The sequence below is a fragment of the Zalophus californianus genome, chromosome 9 (assembly GCF_009762305.2).
Source record: "Zalophus californianus isolate mZalCal1 chromosome 9, mZalCal1.pri.v2, whole genome shotgun sequence".
Lineage (NCBI taxonomy): Eukaryota > Metazoa > Chordata > Mammalia > Carnivora > Otariidae > Zalophus > Zalophus californianus.
The window spans coordinates 72,941,917-72,967,048 of NC_045603.1; the positions used below are offsets into that span (position 1 = coordinate 72,941,917).

General features: G+C 34.9%; 1 protein-coding gene across 23 annotated transcripts in view; it reads right to left on the bottom strand.

Annotated features, from left to right (window-relative positions):
* Positions 1-25,132, bottom strand: part of C9H12orf40 (chromosome 9 C12orf40 homolog) — a 228,712-nt gene that overhangs the window by 85,658 nt on the left and 117,922 nt on the right. For 22 of the 23 annotated variants that reach the window (XR_003519738.1, XR_003519737.1, XR_003519739.1 and 19 more), the window contains exons 3-7: positions 23,657-23,696; positions 20,611-20,749; positions 15,944-16,076; positions 15,522-15,555; positions 11,550-11,665 (exon numbers count right to left, since the gene is read on the bottom strand). Coding sequence is in view for 7 of the 23 variants with exons in the window: in XM_027592535.1 (XP_027448336.1) it covers positions 11,550-11,665; positions 15,522-15,555; positions 15,944-16,076; positions 20,611-20,749; positions 23,657-23,696 (462 nt within the window). In the remaining 16 variants the exon portion in view is untranslated. Of the gene's footprint in view, positions 1-11,549; positions 11,666-14,230; positions 14,420-15,521; positions 15,556-15,928; positions 16,077-20,610; positions 20,750-23,656; positions 23,697-25,132 lie in introns of all 23 variants that reach the window. The other variant, XM_027592530.1, reaches the window with a different exon arrangement.

Consider the following 25,132-nt stretch of genomic DNA (forward strand, 5'->3'; position numbering starts at 1 on the left):
ACCTCATTTCAGCAGATCCCTCAAATTTAGCTGGATATCTATCAAACCATTCTGAACACCCACGAAATCAGCCTGAGATATAAGAAAATATATCTGGAACTCTAAGAGCAGAAAAGCGAAGGCTTTTTGTAAGGTAGGATGTGTGGAGTATTGGAATGTGGGGAAGTATTGGAAGATAAATGGAGGAAGGAGGGAGCCTCCATAAGCTAGCTACTGCAAAGTGGTATAACACTGGAGCACAAAATCAGAACCCTTAGAAATCTGTTCCAGTCAGAGATATCCCTTTCTGAAAGGGGCCTGGGGGATGAATAGCTAGGGAGAGGAGCTTCCTTATATATGGAGTGAAGAACATCAGAATAACATCAGACCTATCCACAGAAACCTGGCAGGCCAGAAATGGCCAGTGAGATACATTGAGGGTACTAAATGACAAGAACATGCAGCCAAGAATACTTTATCCAGCAAGGCTGTCATTCAGAATGGAAGGAAAGATGAAGAGCTCCCAGGACAGACAGAAACTGAAAGAATATGTGATCACCAAGGCAGCCCTGCAAGAAATATTAAGGGGGACACTGTAAGTGAAGAGAGACCCCAAGAGTAATACAGACCATAAAGAAACAGAGACAATCTACAGAAACAGGGACTTCACAGGCAATACAATAGCATTAAATTCATATCTGTCAATAGTTACTCTGAATGTAAATGGGTTAAATGCTCCAACCAAAAGACACAGGGTATCAGATTGGATAAAAAAGTAAGAATCATCTTAGACCTAAAGACACCTCCAGAATGCAAGTGAGGAGGTGGAGAAGCATTTACCATGCTAATGGACCTCAAAAGAAAGCTGGGATAGCAATCCCCATAACTAACAAATTAGATTTTAAACCAAAGACTGTAATAAGGGATGAAGAGTGACACTATATCATACTTAAAGGGTCTATCCAACAAGAAGATCTAACAACTGTAAATATTTATGCCCCCAATACGGGAGCAGCCAATTATATAAACCAAAGTAAAGAAATATATTGATAATAATACATTAATAGTAGGAGATTTCAACACCCCACTCACAGCAATGGACAGATCATCTAAGCAGAAGACCAACAAAGAAACAAGGGCTTTGAATGACACAATGGACCAGATGGACTCCACAGATATATATACAACATTTGATCCTAAAACAAGAGAATATTCATTCTTCTCAAATGCATATGGAACTTTCTCCAGAATAGATCACACACTAGGTCACAAATCAGGTCTCAACTGATACCAAAAGACTGAGATTATTCCCTGCATATACTCAGACCACAATGCTTTGAAACCGGAACTCAATCACAAGAAGAAATTTGGAAGGAACTCAAACACTTGGAGGTTAAAGAGCATCCTGTTAAAGAATGAATGGGTGAACCAGGAAATTAAAGAGCTTAAAAAATTCATGGAAACTAATGAGAATGAAAACACATGGGTTCAAAACCTCTGGGATACAGCAAAGGCGGTCCTAAGAGGGAAGTACACAGCAATTACAAGCCTTTCTCAAAAAACTAGAAAAATCTCAAATATACAAGCTAACCTTAAACCTAAAGGACCTGGAGAAAAAACAGCAAATAAAGCCTAAACCCAGCAGGAGAAGAGAAACAATGAAGAGTGGAGCAGAAATCAGTGAAATAGAAACCAGAAGAACAGTAGAACAGATCAACGAAACTAGAAGCTGGTTCTCTGAAAGAATTAAAAAAAATTAATAAACCTCTGGCCAGACTTATCCAAAAGAAAAGAGAAAGGACCCAAATTAATAAAATCATGAATGAAAAGGGAGAGATCATGACCAACACCAAGGAAATAGAGACAATTTTAAGAATATACTATGAGCAACTATATGCCAACTAATAAATTAGGCAATCTGGAAGAAATGGATGCCTTCCTGAAAACTTACAAACTACCAAAACTGAACCAGGAAGAAATAAAAAATATGAACAGACCAATAACCAGCAAGGAAATTGAAGCAGTAATCAAAAATCTCCCAAAAAACAAGAATCTAGGGCCAGATGGCTTCCCAGGAGAATTCTTCCAAATATTTAAAGAAGAAATAATACATATTCTACTGAAGCTGTTTCAAAAAATAGAAATGGAATTAAAACTTCCAAACTCATTCTACAAGGCCAGTATTACCTTGATCCCAAAACCAGCTAAAGATCCCTTCAAAAAGTAGAATTATAGACCAATATCCCTGATGAACATGGATGCCAAAATACTCACCAAGATACTAGCAATAGGATCCAACAGTACATTAAAAAAAGGATTATTCACCACAACCAGGTGGGATTTCTGGGATGCAAGGGTGGTTCAACATTCGCAAATCAATCAACATGACAGATCACATTAATAAAAGAAAAAACAAGGACCAAATGATCCTCTCAATTTATGCAGAAAAAGCATTTGACAAAATACAGCATCCTTTCTTGAATAAAAGTCTTCAAAGTACAGGGATAGAGGGAACATACCTCAATATTATAAAAGCCAACTATGAAAAGCCCACTGCAAATATCATTCTCAAAGGGGAAAAACTGAGAGCTTTTCCCTTAAGGACAGGAACATGACAGGGACGCCCACTCTCATCACTATTGTTCGACTTAGTACTAGAAGTCCTAGCCTCAAAAATCAGACAACAAAAAGAAATAAAAGGCATTCAAATTGGCAAAGAAGAAATCAAACTCTCTCTTTTTGCAGATGACATGATTCTTTATGTAGAAAACCCAAAAGACTCCACCCCAAAATTGCCAGAACTCATACAGGAATTCAGCAACATGGCATGATAGAAAATCAATGCACAGAAATCAGTTGCATTTCTATGCACTAACAATGTGGCTGAAGAAAGAGAAATTAAGGAATTGATTCCATTTACAACTGTACCAAAAACCATAAGATACCTAGGAGTAAACCTAACCAAAGAGGTAAAGGATCTGTACTCTAGAAACTACAGAACACTTATGAAAGAAATTGAGGAAGACATAAAGAGATAGAAAAACATTCCATGATCATGGGTTGGAAGAATAAACATTAAAATGCCTGTGCTGTCTAGAGACATCTACACATTCAATGCAATCCCTATAAAAATACCATCGGCATTTTTCACAGAGCTGGAACAAACAATCCTAAAATTTGTATGGAACCAGAAAAGACCCCAAATAGTCAGGGGATTGTTGAAAAAGAAAACCAAAGCTGGGGGCATCACGTTGCCCGATTTCAAGCTTTATTACAAAGCAGTGATCACCAAGACAGCATGGTACTGGCACAAAAACAGACACATAGATCAATGGAACAGAATAGAGAGTTCAAAAATGGACCCTCAACTCTATGGTCAACTAATCTTAAAGAAAGCAGGAAAAAAACATCCAAAAAAGACAGTCTCTTCAATAAATGGTGCCAGGAAAATTGGATAGCCACATGCAGAAGAATGAAACTGGACCATTCTCTTACACCATACACAAAGATAAACTCAAAATGGATGAAAGACCTCAATGTGAGACAGGAATCCATCAATATCCTAGGAGAACACAGGCAGTAACCTCTTCGAACTTGGCCACAGCAACCTCCTGCAAGATACATCTCTAAAGGCAAGGGAAACAAAAGCAAAAATGAACTATTGGGGCTTCATCAAGATAAAAAGCTTCTGCACAGCAAAGGAAATAGTCAACAAAACTAAAAGACAACCTACAGAATGAGAGAAGATATTTGCAAATGACTTAACAGATAAAGGGCTGGTATCTAAGATCTATAAAAAACTTCTCAAACTCAACACCCAAAAAACAAATAATCCAGTCAAGAAATGGGCAGAAGACATGAACAGACACTTCTCCAAAGAAGACATACAAATGGCTAAAAGACACATGAGAAAATGCTCAACATCATTTACTGTCAGGGAAATACAAATCAAAACCATGAAAATGAGATACCACCTTACATCAGTCAGAATGGCTAAAATTAACAAGACAGGACATTTGAGAGGTTGTAGAGAAAGGGGAACCCTCTTATACTGTTGGTGGGAATGCAAACTGGTGCAGCCACTCTGGGAAACAGTATGGAGGTTCCTCAGGACATTAAAAATAGAACTACCCTACAACCCAGCAATTGCACTACTGGGTATTTACCCCAAAGATACAGATGTAGTAAAAAAGAAGAGGCACATGCACCCCAATATGCACAGCAGCAATGTCCACAATAGCCAAACTGTGGAAGGAGCCCAGATGTCCTTCAACAGATGAATAGATAAAGAAGATGTGGTTCATACATACAATGGAATATTACTCAGCCATCAGAAAGGATGAATACCTACCATTTGCATCGACATCGATGGAACTGCCTCCAGTTGTTATACTAAGTGAAATAAGTCAATCAGAGAAAGACAATTATCATATGGTTTCACTCGTATGTGGAATGTAAGGAATAGCACAGAGGATTGTAGGGTAAGGAAGGGAAAACTGAATGGGAAGAAATCAGAGAGGGAGACAAACCATGAGAGACTCTTAACTCTGGGAAACAAACTGAGGGTTGTGGAAGGGAGGAGGGTGGGGTGACGGGGTAACTGGGTGATGGGCGTTAAGGAGGGCACGTGATCTGATGAGCATTGGGTGTTATACACAACTAATGAATCACTGAACACTACCTCAAAAACTAATGATATACTTACTGTATGTTGGCTAATTGAATTTAAATAAGTTTTAAAAAAAGAAATTTAGCCTCAGGACAAACTCCAGGGAATCACTCCTGGTTTCTTCTTTTTATTTTACTCATAAATGTTGATTAAGAAAGTAAAAACAACAAAAAAAGGGGTGGTGCCTAGGTGGCTCAGATGATTAAGTGCCTGCCTTCGGCTTAGGTCATGATCTCTGGGTCCCGGGATCGAGCCCCGCATTCAGCTCCTGGCTCAGCGAGGAGTCTGCTTCTCCCTCTCCCTCTGCCTCTCTCCCCTGCTCATGCTCTCTGTCTCTCTGTCTCTCTCTCTCTGTCTCTGTCTCAAATGAATAAATTAAAAGGAAAAAAAGAAAGAAGGTAAAAGAAGAAGAGAGAGAGAATGAAATCTTGCCATTTGTGACAACATGGATGGAACTTGAGGGTACTATGCTAAGTAAAATAAGCCACACAGGGAAAGAAAAATACCATATAGTTTTACTTACATACAGAATCTAAAAAATAAAACAAGCAAACAAAACAAAACTCATGGATACAAAGAACAAGCTGGTATTTGCCAGAGAGGAGGTAAGTTGGGGAGTGGGTGAAGTGGGTCAAGAGATGAAAAAAAATTCCAATTATAAAATAAGTAAGTTGTGGGAATGTACAGCATGGTGATTATAGTCAATAATATTGTACTGCATACCTGAAAGTTGCTAAGAGTAAATCTTAAAAGTTCTCATTACAAAAAAATTATAACTTTGTATGTGACAAATGGTAAACTTATTGTGATCATTTTACAATGTATACAAATATTTAATTACATTTTATACCTGAAATTAGTATAATGTTAAAGGCCAATTAGTTTTAAATTTAAAACAATGATCAGGAAAAAGAAGGGAGAAGACACAACTTACTCATATTAGTAATAAGAGAAAAGACACACTATAAATTTAAAAAATTTTAAAAGCATAAGAATATTATGGATAACTTTAAGTCAGTAAGTTCTACAATGTAGAACATAAGTTAGATGCATTCCTTTTTTTTTCTTAAAGATTTTATTTATTTATTTGACAGAGAGAGACACAGCGAAAGAGGGAACACAAGCAGAGGGAGTGGGAGAGGGAGAAGCAGGCTTCCCACTGAGCAGGGAGCCCGATGCTGGGCTCGATCCCAGGACTCTGAGATCATGACCTGAGCAGAAGGCAGACGCTTAACAAATGAGCCACCCAGGCACCCCAAAATAGATGCATTCCTTGTATGACAAACTACCAAAGCTTACTCAAAAAAAAAATAATAATAATCTGACTACCCCTGTATATAGTAAAAAAATGGAAATTATAATAAACAAAACCTTCCCATCAAAAGACTCCATACCAAGTGGCTTCACTGATGAACTCTATCAGACATTTAAGAAAGAAATTGTACCAATTCTACATAAACTCCTTCAGAAAATTACACAGGAGGGAATATTTCCCAGCTTACTCTATGACATCAACAATTAGGCTAATAGCAAAACCAGATGAAGATATCAAAAGAAAAGAAACATAGAAAATATCCCTCATAAAGATTAATGCAAAAATTCCTAACAAAATTTTAGCACATCAAACCCAAAAATGTTTAACAAGGATAGCACATTGTAACCAAGTGGGGTTTATCTCCAGAATACAAGGCTCACTTAACATTTAAAAATTAATCAGTGTGGGGCAGGACTTCAGGAATGATGCATGAAAGTCTGGCAAATAAATCCTGCCCCCCAAAAGTAATGACAGAACCATATACCACTTGCAAAAACAATCATTTCAAAATCTGGAGAGTAACAAAGGCGTGCAATAAACTGAGAAGCAGTACTTCAAGAAAAACTACTAAACCTTAGCAGGAACAGTGGGAATCTGTGGAGTTTTAGCTTCAGGAAGCTACCTTCCTTTCACCCCTACTCCATAGCTGGTAGTTCTACAAAGGCTCAGTAGTCTAGAAGTGAAGACAGGGGAGCCCCATGCCCAGGAATTTGTCAAAAGTAATCATTACCTTGGTGGCAAACCATCAGGAAAGCCCAACACTGCAACTAACTGGGGCTGCAATATTTGGAGCAAGCAAAAAAAAAAAAAAAAAAAATCCATAAATTTCATAGAGAGATCCAGGAAACAAACAGGCATAATGAGCTCTAATAAACTGCAAAACACCCCAGTGGTCTGAAAGGCTGCATACATGTGTAAGTCTGTATACACACTCAGGAGAGGGCCTCAGGTATGTACTCAACCCCAGCTGAATGTGAGGTCTTGCACACAAAAGAAGCCTTATTGGCTCAAGATGTTTAAACACAACCTCCAAGTAATCATTGGTTGGCCTCTAAGCACTGGTTAGAGGGAAATTTATAGTTTTAAATGTCTATACTAAGTAGAAAGAAAATATCAAATCATAAGTTAAGGTTATACTTTAAGAATCTACCAAAAAAAAAAAAAAAAAAAAGGCAATCTAAACCCAAAGGAAGCAAAAGAAGGAAATTATAAACATTAAGGCAGAAATCAATGGAATGGAAAACAAAAATAATAGAGAACACTAAAGAAATACAAAACTTAGTTTTTTAAAAATATCAATAAAATTAGCAAATCTTTAGCTATAGTGACCAAGAAAAAAAGGAGCAAAGACACAGATCTGGAATTAAAGAAGAGACATCAGGGATGCCTGGGTGGCTCAGTCAGTTGACCATCTGCCTGGCTCAGGTCATGATCCCAGAATCCTGAGATGGAGGCCCTCATCAGGCTCCCTGCTCATCAGGGACATCATTAGTGACTTTACAGAAATTAAAAGGTTTTCAAGGAAATACTATAAACAATTTTATGCTAACAAATCACACAACTTAGATGAAATGGATAAATTCCTAGAAAAATATACATTACTACAACTGACTCAAGAAATTAGAAAATCTGAACAGACATAAAAAAAATTAGAAGTTAAAAATCTTCCCAGGAATAAAAGCCCAGATGCAAAAACACTTAAAGAAAAAAATCATACCAATTCTCCACAAACTCCTTCATTAAATAGAGGACGACACATTTTCCAACTTATTCTGTATGGTTAGTATTACTTTGGCACCAAAGACACTACAAGAAAAAAAATTCACACCAATTTTCATGAATAGAGACATAAAAGTCATCAACCAAATAATAACAAACCAAATCCTACAATATATGAAGAGGATTATATACCATGACCAAACAGCTTTTATCCCAGGAACCCAAGATGGTTTAACACCTGAAAATAAAATAATATATGACATATTAATAGAATAAAGGGGAAAAAACTACATGATAATCTTAAGGGACACAGAAAGAACATTTGACAAAATCCAAGATAAAAACTTTCAATGAACTAGGAATAGAAGGGAATTTCCTAAACGTGATAAAGGACACCTACAAAAAACCTACTGCTAACATAATAGGGAAATGCTTTTTCTTTAAACAATGCAAGCATGCCCACTCTTGCCTGCCTGCTTGCTGTTCAACACTAGAGGTTCTAGCCACTGTAGTTCACAAGAAAAAGAAGTAAAAGGCATCCTAACTGAAAAAAGAGAGGTAAAAATACTTGTATATATGGACAACATAATCCAGTATGGTATAAAACCACTAGTAACTCATAATGAGTTCAGCAAGGTCGTAGGAGACAAGATCAATATAAAAAATTAATTATATTCCTATATTTTATCAATGAGCAATCCAAAAATGAAATTAAGAAAATAATAAATGCCATTCACACCAGCATAAAAAGAATAAAGTATTTAGGAATAAATTCAGCCAAGGAAGCACAAGCCTTATTTATTAAAAGCATAATACAATACACTAAGAGAAGCTAAAGAAGATTAAATACAAGGGAATATTGTTCAGCCAAAAAAAAAAAAGGAAATCATCCCATTTGTGACAATATGGATGAACATGGATGATATTATGCTAAGTAAAATAAGCCAGACACAGACAAATACCATATGACCTCACCTATATGTGGACTCTAAAAAGTGACATTCCAAGAAGCAAGGAGTAGAACTGCCAGGAGCTAGGGAATGGCAGAAATTTGGGGAAAATTTCCATCTTAAAATTAGTGATTCCTCCAATCCATGAGCATGAAGTGTTTCCCCTATTTTTTTTTTTAATGTCACAGCAGCATTCTTATCATAATAGTTACAAATTTGAACTATCCCAGATGTCCATTAAGAATAGAATATTACGGGGCGCCTGGGTGGCTCAGTAGTTGAGCGTCTGTCTGCCTTCGGCTCAGGTCATGATCCCGGGATCCTGGGATCGAGCCCCGCATCGGGCTCCCTGCTCGTGGGGAGCCTGCTTCTCCCTCTCCCACTCCCCCTGCTTGTGTTCCTTCTCTCGCTGTGTCTCTCTCTGTCAAATAAATAAAATCTTAAAAAAAAAAATTGACTATTAAGGCGGGAAAGCTGAGTCATGGTGGAGAGGCCATGGCCCCCCAGCGGCCATGTGGAGGGGCGGCCTCGTGGAGGGGCGGCCTCACTGGGAGCCACACAAGGAGAGGGTCCGAGCCCGCGCCGCAGAGGTGCCACCGCAAGACCACTTGCATTGATATATTGTTGATTTGTTCGCATTGAACTCATGGCCAGCAGTGCTGTAAGTCATGCCTGAACCCAGCCTGTGTGCTACTGTTCTCTGTAAGGTGCATTGCAGTCTCCTGGTACTTAGGAAACTGTACAGCACTTATACACCAGCCTGAAGTCCACTTGAAACCGAAAGACTGCCGCCAAAAAGCTAAAAAATGTGAAGACTGTAACACTAAATAGGCTGTGGAACGTTAGCTTATTTACCATATCAGAACTGAAACAAGAAAGAAGTAAGGTGTTATCTTGTCCCACCTTGACTGGAAGTGTGTTTCTCAGGCAACTTGACTTTTTTGCTGCTTAGCACATGTTGGCGAATAACTGCTGAAGTACCACAAGTATTGAATTTGGAGTTACAAATAAACTTAGCAGATAGGCAAATTCACAAATGTGGAATTCACAAATCCACAAATTCACAATAACAAAAAAAAAGAACAGAATATTATATGTACTCCTGCAACTAATGAAATACTGTATGTCAACTATATTTAAAAAATAGATTATATAATATAATATTCATACAGTGCAGTAACATGCAGAAATAAAGAGAATTAAGTACTGATACTTGGAATAGCAAGCAACAGCATGGATGAATCGCCATACCAAAAGAAGACCACTGTCTAAAATTCCATTTACATGAAGTTCCAAGACAGGCATGATTAATGTATGGTGACAGGAGGCAGAATGGTGATTACTGTTGGGAGCTATAGACTTGGAGGAATGTGAGAAAAACCTTCCTGTATGTTTGAAATGATCCTGCCCACCCCCAGCTTTATTGAGATACAACGGACAAATAAAAATAAACACAAATAAACTGTATATATTTAAGGTGTTCAACATGATGATTTCATATAAGTATAATTTGTGGAAGTGATTACCACAATCAAGCTAACTAGCATATTCATCACCTCATACAGTTACCTTTGTTATGCATATGTGGTAACTCTGAGATACTGTATTAACAAATTTCAAGTATGTAATGTAGTATTATTTATAGTCACTATGTTGTATATTAGATCCCCATAACTTATTTGTCTTATAACTGGAAGTTTGTACACTCTGACTAGTGTCTCCCCATTTCTGCAGAGAACATAAAGTATATGATGTCACTTACATAAAACTCTAGAAAATACAGACTAATCAACAGTAACAGAAAGCAGACCAGCTGTTGCCTTGGGATTAGAGTAAGGGATGTGAAATGGCCAGAGGAAGAGATTACAAAGATGCCCAAAGAAACTACTGGTGATGATGAATATGCTCATTATATTTGAACGTCAAAACTTATCAAAGTGCACATTTTAGATAAATTCAGTTTGTTGCATGCTGATTATACATTAATAGTGCTGTAAAAAAAAAAAAAATGGATCTCAGGAAAACAGAAAACAAAATGAACTGTTACATGGTTATTAAAATTCTCCAGGCAAGAGGCAGTAGTGGCTTAAGACTGGGATGGAACCTATAGAGGTGGAAAGGTGAGTAGGTAACTTTAAAGCTTATTAGAATACAGAATTGTCAAAAGTTTGTTGGTGAAATGGATAACTGGGAGTTGAAGAAAAGGAAGCAATCAAGGACTTTTACTTGGTGTTGGCTACTGACTGAATAGTAGTGTCATCTACTAAAATGACAAAGACTGGGATAGGATTACAGAGTCAGGGTTTCTCACCATGATTAGTAGGAGTGATTCAAACTGGTCTTACAAGTTTAATGCATTTTAAAAATGAACCAGGATTTATATACAACTAGAAAATAAAAGGGGGCACTGATCAACTACCATAAATAAGAAAAATAAATTAGTATGTTTATTATACAGAAAAAGAACTAGTAATTCATGGAGATTATAAAACAAATGCAAAGCACCTTGGCTCAAAATATTTTTTTAATGAATGAAAAGTAGATGTGCGCATTAGAAAATAATTACTTAAAACTGTTAATTAAATGCTACATTTAACTTCTAGTATTTTTTTTCTAGAAGTATTACTTAGGTTTGTCTACATTTCTAAAAAATATTTGTCCATTAAAACTGAATTAATAATTCAAAGAAAGAATGCTGCAACTTCTTTATTTCCTTCAAAATATTTGCTTGGGATGTCTGGGTGGCTCAGTCAGTTAAGCATCTGCCTTCAGCTCAGGTCATGATACCAGGGTCCTGGGATCGAGTCCCGCATCGAGTTCCTTGCTCAGCTCAGCCTGCCCCTCCCTCTCTCTCACTCTCTCTTTCTCTCTCATAAATAATAAATAATAAATACAATCTTCAAAAATCTTTACTTACCTGTTTAATCTTTTGAATAATGACCTAAATTGTCCTGTTTTATATGTTGGACTGAGAGCATCTTGATTTTCATTTAATTTGGAAACCAAGGAATTAGAATAATTAACTTCACTGAGCTGAAAAAAGAAAGAAGAACCTGCCAAAATGGTAAATGTACATACATGTATACAATTTAAATTACTTACCATAAAGTGTCACCTAAGTGGATATCCACATGCAAAAAAATGAATTTTCTAGTTTAAAAGAAAGTAACTGTGTCCTTATTGAAAACAAAACAAATATTGTGCTAACAGTCAAAGCAATATCAATATTTAAATGATTGTTAAAATAACAGAATTGATACTATGATGAGCTAACCATTTCCTCAGAAGTTAAAATACATATATTATTAATTATAAAATATATTATAAATATAATTAAATAAAATTCAAAAATATATTAATTATAAATAATTAATATATTATAAATATAATTATAACTTATATATATATATAATAACGAGGACACCAGGATCTTGAGCAAATTATCTCTGAAAGTAATTTTTCCCCAAAAAACAGTTGTATTTATTTCAGTTTTATCCATTTATTCAGTAATTTTAAAGAATGCTCCTTTAATCTTTCTGAATATCAGTATCATTGAGTGCAAAATGGGGAACGTATGGAAAGACTTGTGGAAAACAGATGAGGTAATCCATTTGTTAATGTGGAAGGTACCACATAACTGTAAGATGTTATAGTGGCCCAACACTAATCTATCCAGCAATAATAATTTATATCTGTAATATATTTTATTTATTAGCCATGAAACACAGAAATGAGAAGTCCAAAAACAATCAATGACACAAAGTTGGAAAAAAAGAAGAGAAGACAAAAAGAGATATTGCAAGTCTTAGGGAGGAAAAGGGGGGAGTCCAAAGTCAGGGAGACCTGGAAATAAAGTCTCGTAATACATCTCATATCTTAGCCTCAGAGAAACAGTGACAGAGGTACAGAGACAAAGTCATCCCATGAAGTGAGAAACAAACCAAAAGAGAAGAGAATACTTTATGTTGGCTCAATATTACTTCTCTAGGGATCAGTGAGCCCCAACCTACTTTTTCTTCTAACCTGTTGTTTCAACTCATTTTCTGTTGTATTTTGTAGTTTCATTTTAATTCTCACTTTTCTTGAAATTCCTCCAAATAAGCAATTAAACACTTTTCTAATACTTCACAATGTGCCACTACACCTTGAACAGGAACATCAGCCTCTCTTTTTAATTTTCTCTTCTGTGTATTAAGTATAACATTATTGGGACTCCTGGGTGGCTCAGTCATTGAGCGTTTGCCTTCGGCTCAGGTCATGATCCCAGGGTCCTGGGATCAAGTCCTGCATTGGGCTCCCTGCTCAGCGGGGAGCCTGTTTCTCCCTCTGCCTGCCACTCCCTCTGCTTGTGCTCAAGTGAGCACACTCTCTCTCTCTCTCTGACAAAATAAATAAATAAAATCTTCAAAAAAAACCCAAACATTATTTACCCCTCTGAAGACAATCACTAACCTGCAGACTAAAAGTAGGAGATTATTTAAGTAGAGATTACAGAGAGTTACACACTCTCTATCCTATAAACTATCTAGGATGCAAATTTTAGTCTTATAAAACACAAACTGAATAAATGTTTTTCATTGCATCATTCCAAAGTTAGTGGGTCCTTAAATTAATAAGGCTAACATCTACCACTGGAAATATAATACTTTATTTTCTCTTCTCTGAAAAACAGAAAACATACTTTCATAAATACTTTCATAAACTGAATCATATCACTAATATCACTATATATTAGATATAATGTACCATGTGTAATAACATAAAATTTGTAAATTATAAATTTGTTTATAAATGATAAATACATAAATATGGCATAAAACCAACGCATGCTAAAAATGGAAGAAATTCAAAACTGAGTATTCCCATTAACAAGACACCATGTTTATATAACCATTTTCCCCACTACCATTATACATTAGTATAATAATAATTTTTTTCACTTATTTTTAAACTTTATATAATCTAATAAAATGACTACTTTCTATAGTTTATGGCAGATATATCTCAGAATTTTAAAATCTGCATGTTTTTAGATTTTTATCTTTAGAAAATACAATGACTAAACAATATTTTAGCACTACACATCTCTATATAAACACATTTGTATAGTTTTAATTCAAGTGCATATAACCAGTTGTCATCTGTCAAATCATAAAAAGAATCAAACCATCACAACTCATTCATTAATGGACTACTACGACATCACTGAGATTACATACTGCAATTCACAGGGTCCTTTCCATATCATGACTATTGGGGCCACCATGACATCACCAACTAGTTATTTACTGTGATTACAATCATCAACTTTTATATAAACACACTGAAGTATTTTCAATTTCACTATCAGTAATGTTATAAAAGAATGATGATTTCAAAGATTTTTTAAAAAGATTCCAATTTTTGGATTCATAATCTTCTACAGAGCAGACAATTAAATTTTGACCAAAGAGGAATTATTATACTTAACTGATACCCTAATTTGGCTATATCTATAGCAATTCACAACTAGTATTTTTTAAGTCCATAAGAACAGAAAAAAAGAGCATATCAAAAATACAATGATATAAAATGCTAAGACCAGTGATTCCAATGTACCTGCTCATTCTGCTTTTTTTCACATGCAACTTTCTGAGGACTAGGTGCTATTCTGAGAATGAAATTTTGTTTTGTAATATTCCTGTTAGAAGATAATTCTGCTGAAAAAGATGGTTGAGCAAAACTACAATTTTCTATTTTGTTGAACTGAGGTTTAAACATTCTATATGAGTCCATGACTTGTAACAACTATAGGAAAAGAAGATAAAACCATTTGATCTGCTAAAATATATAAACTTGAGAAGAGGAAAGTCAAAATAGGAATGAGAAAGGTCAGAGACTACAGAAAAAGTTCCAAGGAAAAGCAAGTCATCAGTAATTCAGAGGACTTACTAAGATAAGAGAGGTTATCAACTAAAATTATATTGAAGCGCTCCTTTCCATCTGCCTTTCTCACAACTGGTCCCCTCCAAGCTTCATGTCATCTCCAAATGACAAGAAATCTGAGTTTCACGGACCCACAATTCAGGTAAAAAGATTTCCAAGAAATTTTAGTATCATTGCCATTCATGCAGTTTAATTTTGGCAATTCAAAGCAAAGAAAGAATAATTAATATAGCATTGGACCTGAGGCACCTGGGTGGCGCAGTCAGTTAAGTATCTGACTCTTGGTTTCGGCTCAGGTCATGATCTCAGTCTCGTGAGACTGAGCCCCGTGTTAGGATCCACACTCAGCACAGAGTCTGCCTAAGATTCCCCCTCTCTCTCCCTCTGCCCCTCCCAGTCCTGTGCTCTCTTTTTCTCTCTCTCTCTAAAATAAATAAATCTTTAAAAAATATATAATAATATAGCATTGATCTTAAAATTTCAAGGTTTAATCACAATCTATATATTTTCTAATTGATTAAACTTTTATTTACTAAAAAAATCATCTGCAATACTTGAAAGAAATATAATCTCACAAGATTATTATCAGTGTAAATGTTGAAAATCACAATTTGATATAAAATCATATGGTCACTATGCTAGAAGAGATGAATTTCTCAATGATCACGTAAACCCAAAGCAGGAATACCCAAATGAATTATCTTTTGCAGCTCATCAGTAACAAATGTTATGTACACATAGGCCTGATCTACATTACCAGAACTCCAAGGGGTTTCTTTAAGCAATCAGTTAAAATATACCTAAGGTATAAGTTCCATATATTGAAAACTTTAAAAATAATTTTTAAAGACTATAAAAAATTTTTTTAAAGAATCATTTTCCCTGATATTCGGAAAATTTCTATCATTTGGTAGCATTCCACAATTGTTTAAAGTAACTTAAAAAAATTTTTTTAAAATCTCACCTGAACTGGGGCAAGTTCTTTCTTGCTGCCTAGTCTTGACAGTATATAAAAATGAAAAGAAAAATGTAAGGTTAAAAAAAAAGCTGGTAATAAGTTTGACTATCTTTTTACATATATTTAAAACTCACACTATTCTATAGAAATACATGAAAACATACAGAACTCTAAATCATTCTCAAATTTTTTAAAAATTGTATTATTACTAGAGAAACATTTTGAGGATAAGGAAAGTCAAACTATGCATACGAAACACTTAGTATGGACATTAGCTCATTTGATAAAAGTCTTAATAGTTTAATAATACTGTTACCAAACAAAAACTAGAGCTAGAAAAAGTCCTCTGTATATCTTCTAATGAATAAAACAGTACAATGATGACCCATTTAAATACCTAAATAACACACAACGTTGCTAAAACATACCTGTTGTCTATATCATCAATGCGGAGGTTAGATGGTACACAGTGAGGTGACATTGGAAGTTCTAAATTATGCTTTCTTAGGGGCATTTTTATGTCTCTATGCATATTCACGTGGATTGGTTTTCTCACAGTTTCTATAATGAAAAAAGTTATAATTAAAAATAAAATCTTGGGGTGCCTGGGTGGCTCAGTTGGTTAAGCATCTGCCTTCAGCTCAGGTCATGATCCCAGGGTCCTGGGATCGAGACCCGCATCGGGCTCCCTGCTCAGCGGGAAGCCTGCTTCTCCCTCTCCATCTGCCTGCTGCTTCCCCTGCTGTGCTCTCTTTCTCTGTGACAAATAAATAGTCTTTAAAAATGAAAAATAAAAATGAAAAATAAAAATAATTTTTAAAAAATCTTTTAAAAGCAACATTTGATATACAATGTTCATTAAATAAGTGTACATCTTAGAAATTTCCTCAAACTACCTATATTCTATATATGCTAGAAGTCATTAAAGTATAAAAACTATCACAGATAATTCAAATCATCTTTTTCATTATCTTACATAGTCCTCCTGAAAGGGGCTATACTGATTCAGTTCTATTTTTTTCTTCCTCTAAGATTTCCTTGACCCCCAGACTATACCAGATGCTATGTTATACATGCCAGTAGCACTACATATGTTCTCTATTGTAGCACTTACCATGGTTTATTGTACCTGATTAATTCTATCTCTCTTACTAGATCTTTAAACTTTATGGAAACAGAAGCCTTTTCTCTCCTTATACAAGGTATCACTATTTGTCTGCTCAGTACTTTTTAACCACTCTCCTTTTCTAGGTAATGCTTTTTACACACATACCAACTATATAGGGGCTCTTTTGTGCTTTTTAAAAATTTATTTATTTATTTATTTATTTATTTATTTATTTATTTATTTATTTGAGATCAAGCAGGAGAGAGAGACAGCAGGAGGGAGAGGGAGAGAGACTCTGAAGTAGACTTTGCAATGAGCACAGAGCCTGATGTGGAGCTTGATCCCATGACCACAGGATCATGACCTGAGCTGAAACCAAGAGTTGGATGCTTAACCAGCTGAGCCACCGAGGTGCCCCAACTATATAGTTCTAATAGAGAGCTTCATATCTTCTTATAAAACCCTGTCTCTAGAAAAAATAATTGACTTAAGGGGAACCATCTGACCCAAGATGAACCAATAATAGGATCACATCTCTGTGGTTATAAATAATTGTTCCATTGCTAGGACCTGGCACCAGTAGGGCAAGGTAACATACTTCCAGTAAAATTTAAAAACTCAGAACAAAAGAAACAACTCTCAGTGTTTCCCTTGTGGCAAAACAGGAGAGATGAGCAATATTAGTTTTTTAAGGTCATGTTTTAAGCCTGAATGAAAAAGACAATCTGAGAGAATAAAGTTAATATCTAAAGTGAGAAAAAAATCTTGGTGGTATTCAAGTCCCCGATTCAAGCAGTCTCTGAGGCCCAGCTGCACCACTGCTCTTCCTTTTAGTAAAGTGTCTTAGTCCATTCAGGCTGCTCTAACATAATACCATAGACTGGGTAGTTATAAACAACAGAAATTTATTTCTCAGCCAGGCAGTCCAAGATCAAAGTGCTCTCAGGGTCAGGGTCTGGTGAGAGCCTGAGTCCTGGTTCACAGAAAGCTGTCTTCTCCCTGTGTCCTCACACAGTGAAAGGAGCAAAGAGAGCTCTCTGGAGTCTCTTTATAAAAGCACTAACTCCATTCATGAGGGCTCCACCATCATGACCTAACCACCTCCTAAAGGCCCCACCTCCTAATACCATCACTAATAAGCTTATGCTTTTGTAAGGAAGGAAAAATATCTTTTTCCTCTTTCTAAATTCTCAGCTAGGAACTCTATAACAAAAGACAGATTAGTAAGAGGAAAAACATACCAATTTATTTAGTATAAATTTTAAACGGAAAACTTTATAAAGAAATGGAGACCCAAAGAAGTGGTTAAACCTGAGCATTTTTATGCTAGGTTTGATGGAGAATGAAAAGTAGTGGGAAAATGTGATCGAACAAAAAAGGGTATGAACTAAATCTAGCCAACAGGAGGAAACAGCAAGGCTTATTTGTTTAGATTCTTCTCAGTGTCCCTCTGTCTTGGAGATAAAGATGTTCCTTTCCTCCAGGTATAAGGAGGACACTTCTCACATGAGGATCCTTCCTGCACATGCTGCTTCTCAAATTCCTTCAGCTTAAGATCTTTAGTATGCCAACATGCTTTATTTTGCGGACAGTGTGTCCTGACCCCATCATTTTCTATTCTATTCCCAGCATCCAATACACTACTTAATGGAAGTACTCAATAATGGAGGTACTCAATAAACATGTTGAACGTATAAATGAAAAGAAAGTGAGGAAGAAAGGAAATATATAAAGGCAAATACATCATTGACAGTCTCATGAAAAAGAGTGAAATTGGTCCCCTATCTTACAACATACACAAAATTCAACTCAAAATGGATTAAAGAGTTGAATATAAGACCTAAAACCATAAAACTAGAAGAAAACATAAGGGGTAAGTTCCTTGGCATCAGTCTAGGCAATGATTTTTTGGATTTGACACCAAAAGCAAAGGCAACAAAAGCAAAAACAAACATGGGGAACCACATCAAACTAAAAATCTTCTACACAGCAAAGAAAATCATTACCAAAATGAAAAGACAAACTATGGAATGGGAGAAAATATTTGCAAATCATATATCTGATAAGGATTCAAACTGCAAAATATATAACGAACTCATAAGACTCTTAGCAAAAAATGAACAAACTAATTTTGTAAATGGGCAGTGGAAATGAATAGACATTTTCCCAAAGAAAACATACAAATGGCCAACAGACACATGAAAAGGTGCCCATCACTTATCTTCAGGGAAATACAAATCCAAACCACAATGAGATATCACCTCACACCTTTTAGAATGACTATCATCAAAAAGGCAAGAGATAACAAGTGTTGGGAAGGATGTGGAAAAAGGGAACGCTTGTGCACAGTTGATAGGAATGCAAATGGGTGGAGTAACTATGGAGAACATAATATATGTTCCTCAAAAAATTAAAAGAAAAACTACATAATTCAGCAATCCCACCTCTGAGTATATATCCAAAGGAAATGAAAACAGAATTGTAAGGAGATATCTGTACTCCCATGTCCCATGTTCACAGGAGCATCATTCACAATGGGCAAGATATAAGATATGAAAATAACCTCATGTCTGTCAATGGATGACTGGATAAAGAACAGGTGAGATATATACATATGATGAAATATTCTTCAGCCATGAACATTAAGGAAATACTGCCATTTATGACCGCTTGGATGGACCTTAAAGGCATTATGTTAACTGAAATAAGCTAGAAAAAGACAAATAATGCACGGTATCACTTACATGTGGAATCTAAAAAAGAAAATCAAACTCACAGAAACAGGGAGTACAAAAGTGGTTGTCAGGGGCTGGGGACTAGGGAAGAGGGGAAATACAGGTTGGTAACAGGTCAAACTTTAGCTATAAGATGAATAAGGTATGAGGATCTAATGTCAAATGTCATGACTGTGGCTGACAACACTATATTACATAAGTGAAGAAAAAGACGGTAAATACATCAAACAGATTTACAACAAAATTTTTATTCCTAAAGTCCATAAAGAACGTATTTACGTCTAACATATAACTAAATTTGCTTGTGTAAGCCGCCGTCTGCATTAAGGAATAAAAATGACAGAGAAAGGAAAAGAGGAGATACTAACAGTACTTAACGATCAATTTCTATCCCTCCTTTATGAACTATCTTATTTCTTAAGCTCTCATTTTAGTACTTATTTTAAAAATTAAGTATCAGACACAAGGTCCCTTGAGAAAAAAAAATACTCTGACTAAACTTTTTATTCACCTGAAGGCTCAAAATACAGGTAAAATGAACTTTATTTTGAAGTATTAGACTACTATAGTTAACATTCCAAGAATGCCTAAGAAATTATTCAAGTTGTGATATAGGAAACTAATCATTGAGGCAAAAATCCTTTCAAACAAATTCTCTAAATACTTTAAGATAGTAAAGACATTTATTCCCTCCTCTTTTAGCTAAATTTTGGTAACTATCAGCCTACGTAGATTAATGTAGTAACTAAAACAATGGCAATATAATAACTTTGACCAACCTTATAAAATTAATTCTATATAACAACACAACTTAAAAATAAAAATAGATTAAGCAAAAAAAAAAAGATTTTAAGCAAAAAGTAACAAAGGTACTTTAATCAAGAAGTAACTAATTTAGGGCGCCTGGGTGGCTCTGATGGTTAAGCGTCTGCCTTCGGCTCAGGTCATGATCCCAGGGTCCTGGGATCGAGTCCCGCATCGGGCTCCCTGCTCCTTGGGAGCCTGCTTCTCCCTCTGCCTCTCTCTCTCTCTCTCTCTCTCTCTCTCCCTCTCTCTCTCCCTCTGTCTCTCATGAATAAATAAATAAAATATTTAAAAAAAAGATTTAAAGAAAAAGTAATTTAAGAAGGCAACCAAGTTTTAAAATTAGTTTACTTTCCATATCCTCTGAGTTCTAAAATTATAAACTTATTAGAAAACTGAATGTTATGATCACATTAGAGTCAAACAAAATGCTAATGGAAAGACTTACCAGGTGTTTTCTTCTGGCAAGATATGTGATTTACCATATATAGGTTAAGGAGGTCTAAACTGACAGTGGAATTTTTGACAGGGGATGAAACTCCCAGTAACTTCATTTTTGATTTTAACCTTTTCTTTTCAAAATATTCCTAAAATAATTAAAAATAAAAGTTATTACAACAACAAAAGTTATTAGGCAAATCATAAAAAATAAAAAAGCAACAAGGCCATTTAATAATTGACTTGACATTTTTATATTTTTGACACCCCCTTTATATGCTTACATATAAATTAAAATCAATCATGATGACATAGTTTGCCTAAAGACTCTTAATTTCACAGCCTCTTAAAATCTTTTTGGTAAATGTAATGCCTTTAAAATAGAACTTTATGAAGGCATTACTATGTATCAAAAGATTAAAAATTATCTGAAATGTAAAGCTTTTTAAAAATGTGATAAAACAAATCTGACAAGTTAAAAACTTGTTTTTCTACAGAGTATGCTTACAGATATAAAAAGCCTTAAAGATATGCACAGCTGAGTACCATTAAAAGTCAACTGAAATGAGAAGAGGACAAGAAAAAGCAGCTGTGTGAGACTAACTCCAGCCAGACTCAATTTAATTTCCTTTATTATCCTTCCATGTCTGCTACTCTGCCATTAGCAAAAGCTATACTGTTGAGTGCACTGAGAAGTGAATGAGAGATAAAAGTGAAGGGGCATAACAAGAAAGGGAAAGGATCCAGAGAGGGCTTTACTTGTCTTAATAGTGGAGAATTGAGTATGTCTGAATATCGTGGAAAGCCTCCAGCTGACAGTGACTGGTTGAGAATACAAGAAAGAGAAGTAACTGATGCAGTGAAGTCCTTGAGAAAGATGGAATCCAGATTGCAAATAAAGAGACCTTCCTTTGACTAAAGGAAACTACTTCCACAATCACAGAAGGGAAAGAGATCAGTGAAGATGTAAGATAGTTTACAGAACTGGTAGTAGATACATGACATAATTCTCATCTGAGAGCTTCTATTTCCTCTGAAATGTAAGACAAGGTCATCTAATGAGTGTGAAGAGAATAAAAATAGGGTTGGGGAAGAGTGGCTTAAAGGAGGCATGAAATATTCAAGGGAAGGTATGACATTTTCAAGAATAGGAAAGTGACATAACTAGAGACTGACAGTTCAGGGAAGGGCCATATGTCTTTCCCTTTCTTATAAATATTCACAAGAATGATCCAGAGTTAGAATACTAAAAAAAAAAAAAAAAAAAAAAAAATCTGGGGACAGATTTTAGTTTATTTATTGAATGCCTATGTTATTGCTTGGCACAATTCTAGGTATAGGAGATACAAAATAAACAAAAGTAATAAAATCCCTCTTCTGATGAATATATGTTAATGAAGGTGGGGGGATAACAGAGGAAACAAATTTATAAGAAAATACTGGATTATGAAAGAGAAGAGTGGTAAGAAATGGTCCTAGAAAGAAACTAGAAGGTGGGAAGCTACTTAGATGCTGTGATCAGAGAAAGCCAATCTAAGAGGAGATACTTTAGCTAAAACCTAAATGTTGACAAGCCAGACATGCAAATATCTTGAGGAAGAATATTCCAGACAAAGAGAAGAAGAATGGCAGAAAGAAGGTCAGTGTAGCTAAAATAAAATGAACAGGGCAAGTAGTAAGAAAATCAGAGAAGTAGGCAGGGTGTAGATCCTTCAGGTCCTTCTAGGCTATGGTTAAGTCAGGTATTATTCTAAAAGCAATGAAAAACAACTGAAGCTTTTAAGCAGGGGAACGAAAATTCTGATTTTTGCTCTTAAAAGATCCTATTAATTGCTGTGTGAAGAACAGACTACATAGGAATAAAAGATAAAGCAGAAAAACACTGATAAATCTGATTACGTTAAAATTAAGAACTTGCCTTAAAAGACAGCATTAAGAAAGTAAAAAGCTACAGAGTAACCAAAGAATTCTAAACATATAAAGACAATAAGAAAAAGACAATACAAATTAAAAATGGAAAAAATACTTGGGGCGCCTGGGTGGCTCAGATGGTTAAGCGTCTGCCTTTGGCTCAGGTCAGGATCCCAGGGTTCTGGGATCGAGTCCCGCATCGGGCTCCCTGATCCTTGGGAGCCTGCTTCTCTCTCTCTCTCTCTCTGTCTCTCATGAATAAATAAATGAAATCTTAAAAAAAAAAAGGAAAAAATACTTGGAAAAGTACTTCACAAAAGAGGTAACATGGATGAAAATTTCAGATAACCTCACTAGTTAAGGAGTTAAATTTACAATGAGACATCATTTCACTAATAACTATTCTACTTTTATAATAATCACTCCCTTGCTTTTCTTTAAATTTTATGAGCTTTGAACATATTTTTTCTGTTTTGGAACGTTTTGTAAATGGAATCTTACTGCTTATACTCTGTGAGTTGCTTCATTTAGTCATTTTATTTTTGGGATTCATCTACATTAATTACATGTGGTTGATACATTTTCACTGCTACATCATTACTTGGGTATGCCACAATTTGTTTAACCATTCTACTGCTAATGGACATTTGGGTGGTCCCCTTCCCTCCCCATACTCCTGCCCCTCTTCTTCCTCCCTTTTGACTTCTTCTCTTTTTTGCTACTTAACAACAATGATCCAAACAAGCTTGTATATGTCTCGAAGCACACATGTGGAAGAGTTTCTCTTGAATATATACTGCTCGGCTGTAAGATATATACATGCTCAACTTCATATAATAAAATCGATGTAAGAAAAAAAAACTAAAAAATGATTATTTGAATCGGGGTACTCGTAGGACAGGTAGTGAGAAGTGATCAGACTTTCCTTAAAAGACTGGGATATATTTTGGAACTAGAATGACAAGAATCAACAATGATCTTTAAGTCCCTGCCTAAGAAAACGGTTGACTGATCAAACTATCTACAAAACAGAGAAGACTGGATGGTCTTCCAATTACTTAGGTGAATTTATTAACCTTCAAAAAACACTTCAAAAGATCACTGTTCTTATAAGGCTAATATAAATAAAAATGTATTTTCTTTACCTTTTGCTTTCTCCTTTCCTGCTTCATCAGAACCCTGGTACTGAAAAAGGAAACAAGACAAAAGATATTATGATTAAAGAAATAGTCCCTAAAATGATTGCCATTTTAGCTGAACTGATGACTTGAAATTAAAATCTAAAAGTATAGTAAGAATTATATTATTTTCTGAAAAGAAATTATGAAAATGTTATAGTATATACTGTTTCACAAAATTTTCTTAGAAAATCCAAGAAATAGTAAAAAAGACTCTATACCTACAATGAATAAACCTGGATTATAAAATCAATATAAACAAAGAGAAAGAAATGCATTGGAAAAGATGTATCCCTGAAAATTTCTCATTTGATAGCAATATTCTCGGTCAAAACTGCTATTTTCTTGCTTTACCTTATTATTTCAATATTCTACTAAAATCAGGAGGGAATAGAGAGAAGATCAAAATCTATCTGGATCTAAGGAAATTTTATTATTAGAGAAATTTCAGTTATATTAATGTATCAGTTATATGTACTAACTTCTTTAAAAAAAATAGCTAGTCATTATGGATGTGCCTTATACCTATGATCTTTGTGCTAAACACTGCACTGAATCCCAATGACAGCACAGTATTTAACAGTTATAAAATATTTGCTCTATTAGTAATAATGGAATGCTATAAAACATTCTTGACAATTTAAAAAGATCTGCACAATATAGCTTTTGGATATACATGAAACTATGGTCTCAAATTCAAGATCTGTGCAAGAATTATAAATAAAATAAAAATAAATAAAATAAAATGTATATCAGCTATATGAGATTATATAAGAATATGAAAATAAAAATGGCTAATTAACAAGTACTATATATCTTGCACCACCCTAAATGTTTTGGACACTTTATATGTATAAATTCATTTAATCTTCACAGCAACTCCATAAGGTAAGATCTATTTTTATCCCTATTTTACTGATGAAGAAATTAAGAGAGGTTAAGTAACTTGCCCACAGTCACATTGCTGATTGGTGTAAATTGGAGATTCAAATCCAAGAATTCTGATTTTAAAGTTTTTAACCAGTGCATTACACTGCTTTCCAAGTATGTTAACTGTGAATACACAAAGGTGTTCATTTTTCCAAATGAAATTTTTCCAAATTTTCAGAAACTACATGAGTTACTGAATACCCTCATACTTACCACTTACTGAACTTAATTCTTTAACATATTTCCCAATAGCTATGTCTTAATTGACCATTTTGAGTTCAATGAACAAAGAACCCAATCTATTCTGTTCTATGCAGCATCATAAGCATACTGCTGGCATTCAAACTTTAGAAAAGAAAAAGGAAATAAATTACATTTCATTAACACCTCACAAATGTTAAGGATGGAGAAGATCTTAGAGATTAGTTTATTCCCCATCATTTTAAAATTTACAGAAAACTCACATAAGAAGCAAAGTGACTTTTCAAAGTTCAGAAATACAAGAAGTATGAC